The sequence below is a fragment of the Erigeron canadensis genome, chromosome 2 (genome assembly GCF_010389155.1).
Source record: "Erigeron canadensis isolate Cc75 chromosome 2, C_canadensis_v1, whole genome shotgun sequence".
Taxonomy (NCBI): domain Eukaryota; kingdom Viridiplantae; phylum Streptophyta; class Magnoliopsida; order Asterales; family Asteraceae; genus Erigeron; species Erigeron canadensis.
In genome coordinates this window covers 34020847-34029834 of record NC_057762.1, presented here as the reverse complement: position 1 = coordinate 34029834, position 8988 = coordinate 34020847, and the positions used below count along the sequence as shown (strand labels likewise).

Sequence of the window (8988 nt, the reverse complement as noted above, 5' to 3'; positions counted from 1 at the left end):
AATTACTTAATTAGAAACAAAGCTACTAGTTACAACATCGTTAACCCCCAAGTATTCTCCAAGGGCATTTTCGTCATTTAACAAATTCCAAATATTTCCAACTTTTCCTTTCGTTCTTCGAGGCCATCCATTGGCTGTATGTATGTATGTATGATATCAGTGTGTGTAAAAAAGTGTAACTATGTGTTCTTGAAACTGTGCTTCTTTTCTAAGCAGATACATATATTTTCAAGATAATATTAAGCCCTAATAAGAAAATACAAAAATGTTTCATCGTTTGTATCAAAATTTAATCTTTGTCAAAGTTAAATAATTTGTTGATTATCATCATCAGTTCAGCTCTGCCACCATGTTTTATCATAGGTAACTATATATATATTTATCAAGTATTATTTATACATGTGTATATATATGTGTATATGTGCATACATATGTTCTATCTTTCTTTCATGGTTATCTAAGTAGCAGAGTAAGTTGAAGTTAATCTGTTTTGTCTGTTTACTATTTGTAAGTTTGGATATTAAATTTGATATTTATGTATATATAGATATAAATATGGAGATATATTTTTTTAGATAAACGTTTGAATTGTTATCTATTTTTCTTTCTATTTTTAGTGTTTTTTTTAAAGGGTGTTTGGATATATGATTAAAATGAAGCTGCAATAATGGGTTTGGCTTGTTTGGGTAAAAATTGTCAAGATTATGATTTTGAAAAAGACTTTGGTTATGTAAGTTTAACTACATGATTTTTGCACACTGCTGATTTATTGATGGATGTTGTTGGATTGTTATTGGCTGGCTGAATTTCATATTATGGTATCTATTCTGCAGGGGCTTTTGCCATGATGTTGAAGCATTACATTTTAAGGTCATTATGTTATGTGTCGTTTTTTATCTTTTGATATTTGGACCATGTACCATGACTGGGACCCTCAATCCGACGGGCTATGGTGAGTATGGGTATGATGGAATTGACTCGAGTTTGGGTTCAGACAATGTGTTAGTTGATGATAGTAGGAAGAGAAATTTATCACCGGATGTTAAGCTTGAAAACATTTGTAGACGGTCAGACTTGTTCTGTTTTCCTTCAACTTTATCGGGGGTTAAAGCAGATGATACAGTAATAGGAACGGGTGACATCAGGTCATCAAACCATGGGAATTTTCAATTAATAAACGGGAATGTTGTTTCTTGCTCACTTGAAGTGAAAGAGAGTAATCAAGATACCTTTGATAGTAGTAATGAAAATGACACACCATTTGTTAGGATCAAATCTAGCATTGTGAATGATTTTTCGTCAGTAGATATACAAATTAGCCACTCTTTACTTGACTGGGGCCGAAAGTATTTACATGTTCCTTCGTTAACTTCTCTTACAGTTGAAAATCGACATAAAAGTAGAGTTTTGAATGTTTACGAACCATATAGTACCAACAAACAATTTTACCCTTGCAATTACAGTGAATTCAAGCTTGGACCTGGTGAAGTTGCATCTATATGTTTTGTGTTTTTGCCAAAAAACCTAGGCTTATCTTCGGGTCACCTGATATTACAAACAAGCTCAGGTGGGTTCTTGGTTCGCGCTCAAGGCTTTGGTGTTGAGCCTCCTTACATGATACAATCATCTGTTGGTTCAGGTCCTAGGGTTGTTTCGGTGTTCAATCCTTCTGATAAAGTATTGCATTTGGAAGAAGTAAGTGCTTGGATATCTTTTTCATCTGGGAATGTTTCCTATTTGGTTAGTGGTGTTTGCAGTGTGATGGATTATATGAGTTCTTCTGATTTTGATGTTAACGAGTGGTTAGATGTCAAAATCAGTCAAGTTGGTCAACCTGTAATGGCAGTAAGACCACAGAAGACGTGGAGCATTGGTTCGAACAGCATCCAACCTATTTTAGAGCTTGACTTCCCATATAATTTTCAAGCAACGATATATGGTTCTTTTTGCATTCACATACTGAATAATGATTTAAGAGATAGCTCATGTACAAGTATTTTAGAAGCAAATTTGGGCAGCAAATCGCGGTCTTACACTTCTGAAACCCATCTTTCAGTTTCACTCAATCTCGTAATGCCTACTGATGCCAATGAAATTGCAAGTGTATCTCTTCTGGTGAAAAATGATGGCCCTGACCTTGTGACGGTGGTCAATATTAGTGCAGTTGGTGATCATGCAATGTTTTTGGAGACTAAATATGTTGAAGGGTTGATACTGTTTCCACATACCCTGACACAGGTGGCTATGGTCACCTATACTTCAAATCCTTTTATGAACTTGAACTGCAGTTTACTTGTACAAACAAATAAATCAAGTGCTCCCGCACTTGAGGTTTATTGCAATGATATTGCCAGTCTTTGTTCACGCTTACATTCCTATGCGGGATATGGAGAGTTGAAAAATGACAATGCCGCCGAAACAGGATTGAGTAATGACCATCTACCACCACAGTTGGAAATCAAGGTACTGTCATTTTCCAGGACTCAATTTCTAGTATCTTTATAATTTGATTATGATCCAGGTTTTCTATTATTTATGATCAAAATAATGAGATTTAGAGAAACAGACTAGAATTTGCTTTTAGAAAACTGGTAGTTAATATAAACATAAAATTTGTACCTGTCCTAGCTTTAAGCTACTGATTATACAAGTCTTAATCTTTGAATCGTGACTCTCACTTTGAAAAGCACAACCAAACTTCTCCATAAAGTGATCATATTGGTGTTTTTCTTTATTTTGTGTTTGCATAGAGATAAAAAAGAAAACTATTTTTGGATTTGCCATCTTAAAAACTGTACTCTCAGACACACCGTGCTTGTATTGAAGGCAAAAGAAATGACAACAGCTGATGAATCGGTTCTTAGAAACTGGATATCTCAAGGGACTTCAGATGCGATGTCTGTACTCATCGATCACGAGGTTATGTTCTCCATGGTTCACATTGGTACTCATCAGTCCAAGTGGATCAGCGTTGTGAACCCCAGTGACCAACCAGTTGTCATGCAGCTGCTTTTAAACTCGGGAGAAATCATCAACGAGTGTCATGGATCAGAAGAAATCTTGCAGCCTTCTTCATCTTATTACTTAGTCCTTAATGATCACATGAATCCTCTGAGATTTGGTTATTCAATACCACAGAATGCAGTAACTGAGGCATATGTCCATCCACATGAAGAAGCGGTTCTTGGCCCAATTGTATTTCACCCATCGAGCCGATGTGCTTGGAAAAGTTCAGCTCTTGTGAGGAACAATCTTTCGGGTGTTGAGTGGTTATCTTTGCGTGGTTCAGGAGGTTTGGTGTCCTTGATGTTACTTGATGGGGCAGATCCCGTACATACCATAGAGCTCAAGCACAACTATGGCCAACCATCCATGAAAGTTTTGTTGGCAAAGAACACTGGAGACTTGCCTGTAAAAGTCAATGGAATTACAATTTCGGGCACGAAATGTGAGTTGGATGGGTTTGCGGTGGGTCATTGTAAAGGTTTTTCTTTGCAGCCCGGTGAATCACGAAAGCTTATGATATCATATCGTGCTGATATTTGTGCAGAAATGGTACGTCGGGAACTTGAGCTGGCTATGGCCGGCGGCATACTAGTCATACCCATGGAAGTCAGCCTTCCTACACCAACAGTCACAATATGCAGACGATCACTTTTTTGGACCAGATTCAAAAAATTAATTCTTGCAGCTCTTGTTTTGTTACTGCCAGTTTTCTTGGTATGTTCCTGTAGTTTTTCATTCATAATCAGAGGTGGAAATCTTCCTAATGCACATTCCTCTGATGCATGCTTGAAACCGAAGACTATGAAGGTAGTGGTGGCATCACCACCACCAGTTCCACTACCGTCTCAGTTATCATCCTCTATGGTGGATGAAGTATCAAGACCCAAGAATCTTACAGTTAAAACGGGAAAAGAGAATGCAAGGCTTAGGAAGAAGAAAAGGAATTCAGGTTTGGGCTTAACAGGGCAATATGAAGTATCAAGTAGCCATAGCAGCACATCTACGCCTTCATCTCCCTTATCCCCAGCCTCGTCTTCCACACCCAAAAGATCACCCCAGTTATCTCCTAGTCAAAACATTCGGTCGAGAAACATGTTTAATCATAGCACCGCTAATGCTGTCCTTGCACCTAAAGATAAATCTTATACACCACCCAAAGATAAACCTAGTACACCACCCAAACATAAACCTAGTACACCACCCAAACATAAACCTAGTACACCACACAAAGATAAACCTCGTACACCATTTATAGATAAACCTCGTACACCACCTATTCGTACACCACCCACAGATAAACTTTGCACAACACCCATAGATAAACCTTGTAAACCGCCTAAAACAACTGCCCCATTTGCGCTGGCTCCTGGGGCCAACAGGAAAAATGTTAAACATGGGAAAAATTCTGGGAATGGTGACAGATTTGAGTATAAGGTATGGGGTCAGCATCTTCAACTGCGCTGTCCAGGTTCATTTGAGGTGCAGGACTCGTGTATACCCACCATTGCTGAAGATAATCACTTTAGTAGTTTCTTTGCAATGACTCCACAAGAGTTCTTTAAAACATCTCAAGCAGAAATTGTAAGTCTTAAAGAAAATGATCAATCAAAGTTACCTACTTAATCTACGTTGTGTCTGTCTCTCTTTTGACCTCATATGATTGAAATTATCTAACAAGTATATAAAATATCAAATTACATGCCGCAAAATGCAGATATTTGACAAGAAGCTGCTTCTTCATAGTGACCTATACAAGTAACATGAATATATACAAAGCCTTGGACGTCTTATATTCATAGTTTTCACTTTTCAGGAACATATATCAAATTCTGTCTCTCCAATACCTCCGAAATAGGACAATTGGGCTGTAATTTTACAGAAGCCCAAAACATCATTTGAGCCCAAATAGGGTAGTCATGAGCTTTTGGTTTCCCAGTTTCTATACCTTTCATCCTTATGATGGGAGGTCATCTGTGCACCTTTTATTTTTAGCCAGACAAATATTTTGACTATTTTACCCGTAGCTAATCTAACAACCTTTTCTATTTGTGCAAAGGGAAAATATTCAAAGTATTTGTTTAGTGGTGTATGGTTAAATAAATAAAAAATAACGCAAAGTACGGGTCACCTTCCTTGTGTGATGGTAGAGGATATGCAAGTTAAAAAGATTTGGGTCTGCCTTTGAAATACTCAAACAAAATTCATCGAAGTAGTCGTTGATCGAATTCAAATTGAATGACAAACCCTAACAAAGACTGAACTTGTTAATATGCATCCACGTATTTTTAAAGTGTTGTCGATAAATTATCAATTAATTGTATCCTTTTAAGTAACGTGAACGTCTATATACAAGCCTATATATATATATATTTACAAATGTACCCAGGAACATGTATATGTGTGATTTTGAATACTACCTACTTCCTATTCATATGTATTATCTGTTGACAGTATCTTGTTTATATGCATTCTTTATAACCTCACCAACAGACACAGAAGATCAACGAATTGAAAACAAGAAATTGAATATAGTTGAAACGTTGTCCCAAATGAACAAAATAACAAATAAGAAGCCATGACTAGGTATTGAATCTGCTTCCATTAATAAACTCAACTCCACCAATCACGGCATAAATGGGACCATAGGCATTTCATGTGCCATTGATTCACACACAACTACTTGTTGCATTAAAGGGCTCTTGTGTTATCAGATTGCGTAAATGGCGTTACAAATTTTGGTAGATTATCTGTAGCTTTCGTATCTTAATGTACGTGTCATCTTGATTTACACACGAAAAGGAGATAACATAAGAAGATAAGGTCGACTTGCAACCGATGAAAAGGGATGACTAGTAGTGTCTTGTGGAGGTCTAGCAAATCTTGACAAGGTCTTAGCGAAGAGACCAAAATTTTCTTGCATCTATCTTTATTCTGTTAACCCCACGAAAAAGCTGAAAATGCCAAATTTCATATTCTTGTCTCATCCTTTTGGACTTCTTGAACAAGTCAAGGGATGATAAGTAATAACAGCGTGTATCATACGCTCTGAAAGTTACACATTGCGTCGACCGTAAGTGTTTAATTTGGTCATTATTATGACAATTGTGTTTAGTTTTAGTAACTTGGTCGTATTTTTAACATGTACTAATGGTATAGTATAATGCTACGTACGTTAGCTTGTAATGTGTCCATTGGAAGTTGATATTGAGCCGATGGAATTAGGACATCAAGTGTGTCTGGTTACGAGTTGTGTTTAGTTTTGGAAATGGGGGTCATATTGTTCTTTCTACTACTTTCTCAAACTAGCAAAGTTTCTTGTGATCGATAATGCATTACCACGTGTACCCTGTGAAGAAAAAGTTGTACATCGCCCCGAGTGTAGCTTCAACTTCATTATGTAATTGGGACCATAGTAGGAAAACAGCCATTGAAGACTATGACTTAACATGATTAATGGGCATAAGTTTCATCCTCTTTGCAGGGGACCCCTAATGTCATGCCATCTTCAAGGTCCATAAGCCCACCATCTTTGAAGCTGTGATCAGAAATAAACTGACCCAGCCCATAAAAGACCATTTATTTCTATTAAAAAATATATATACTCTCTTATATATACAGCAATATAATTCGACTCAAGACACTACATATCAATAATATAAACTAAATTAGTATAGTAGTTATTACTTAATTAATCATAACAAATTATCTTTTAAACATTTATAATTTTTATTGTCAATTTCTTATCTTCAAACACTAATAACTTCTGATCTTAATTATTTGTAAGACAATCTAGGCTCCCAAATTAAATTCGTCGTTCTAAAATGAAAAGAATAACTACCGTTTGGTACATGTCTAGAATCTATTTCATATAGACCATTATGAACGATTGCGAAGAGAAACAATTTACGACGACTATCATTTATTTACAATTATAAGGTTTCTGGTTCTAATGCATCATCCAAGTACATAGCATATTTAAGAAGATGCACTCCTTTGGAACATTTTTAGTTGAAATGAAAAAGGAAAAAAAAAAATTTTGGCACAGTTTCCTTTTATGGTCTAAGCATGTGATATCACACATATTTAAATATTCTGACCAATCTAAAAATGGGATATTTTCTAAAAATAAATTAATTAAGCAAATGCATGAAAAAGTTAAAAGAAAATGGGAAGAAGGTGAGGACAATGATTTATTAGAAGGTGGGGAAAGTGAGGGCGCACGACAAAGGTATCATTGTCAGAATTTCCCACAAGCTCATCAATCATCACAAGTGAAAAAGAGAGAGGTCATCCTTAAATTTCTATTTTTCTTAAAAAAAAAAAAATCGTTTATAAGTTTATGATGTATATATATTTTTTGTATATGATTAAAAAAAGAACAAAATACAAACTTTCTAGAAATTATTAATAAAAAAACGTACATTTGGTCCTTAAGCTATTCTCATTTGTACTTTCATCTGTAGCTTTTTAAAGCAACTAGCTCTCATGTTCCTCGTAAACGAATCATTAGACAAATATTTTGTGATGCACTTCTATTTTGTTTTCTATCAAGATATTTTCATGTATATTTTAACTATAATTGGTCATGTTATATATCTATGTTATTAGAATTATGTGTCACTCATAATACTACTATTTGTGTCTATTAAGTTGCTAAAACTCATGTTTAGTTAAATTATGCATTGCCATGGATAAATTCAAACCTTTTTAACTGCTCCATTGCATGTGACAACGTACTGATCATGTACTTACCTCAAAAATACATATCTAATATGACAAAGGACATGTTACTTGATTACATAATTCACTTTTTTTTTCTTTTAATAATACTTATATATGTAATTAATTTGATGGACTTAAAAACATACCTAAATATTTACTTATATCACATGAGTTTCACTTATTCAGTTATTCTCTATATTAATCTTTGACATATATCTCTAAAAAATCTGTCCACATCATTCATTTTTTGACACATACATTATACGTTTATTTCTTTTTTTTAATAATCATCATTGATTTTGTCATGTATTTACACTTTCTTGTTAGGCACATATCTAGGCTTTTTATTGTAAAAACTAGTAAACATTTTCCTTAATCTTAACTTTTAACTGTAATATACCGATACCAAACTTTTATCTGTATTTATTAGTCATCAAATTAAATTTCTTTAATAATTAGTTAACTAGCCAAATTGGTCTTTAGTCTTCCTAATCCCACTTCCTTGTTATTTAATTACATAATAATCACTTGGGAGTAGTGAGCGACCTCTTTTACATGTGCTTCTAAAACTACTTTGTTTTTCTTGTAAGAATATCTGAATTTCTTAATTTGAGTAAGGCAAACTACATATTATATTACCATAAACATAATTACATCATCACTTCATGCTACAAGATGCAGAATGTGATACAAACGAGTGTTAAAAATTCTAAACTGATATATAAACGAGTGAATCTATCATTATATTTATAGTTTTAATATTTAATAAATATTATTCCTTTATCCCGAAATTCTAGTCGACCTGACCATAGCCTTTAAATAATAATTTACTAGTAAAAGTGGAAATATATATATATATATATAATCTATATTCGCATATTACCCATATGAATTAAGTATTATAAATGGAAGATGCTTTACCCTCCTAAAAATCCTCCTAATAGTTTTAGATGGTGATATTTAAATACCACTAATTTTTTTTTAAATACACCCTTTGATTTTTCACATGTAACAATCTTATTAATTAGAGAGATTTTTAGGCTAACAACCTAGGATGATTGATCATTACCCATTATAAATAGGGATTTGCACTAGTTAAGAAGCATTTAATAATCAGGTTATTTTCTTATTAATCAAAAATTATATTTAATGTGTATTAATTTAACCTAACAATTTACTCCTTTCGTCCTATATTAAATGTCCAATTTTGACTTGTCAAGTCTTATGCTTTAAACTTTGACCGTAAAATTATTTGTCTAT

At 34.1% G+C, this 8988-nt stretch overlaps 1 protein-coding gene across 1 annotated transcript; it reads left to right on the top strand.

The window, feature by feature from the left end:
• The first annotated feature begins 266 nt into the window (after positions 1-266).
• On the top strand, positions 267-4633 carry LOC122589801 (transmembrane protein 131 homolog). Its single transcript, XM_043762123.1, has 3 exons — positions 267-363; positions 834-2463; positions 2827-4633. Exons 1-3 carry the CDS (start codon positions 350-352, stop codon positions 4627-4629), a joined length of 3447 nt encoding a protein of 1148 aa, XP_043618058.1. The 5' UTR covers positions 267-349; the 3' UTR covers positions 4630-4633.
• Positions 4634-8988: the final 4355 nt, after the last annotated feature.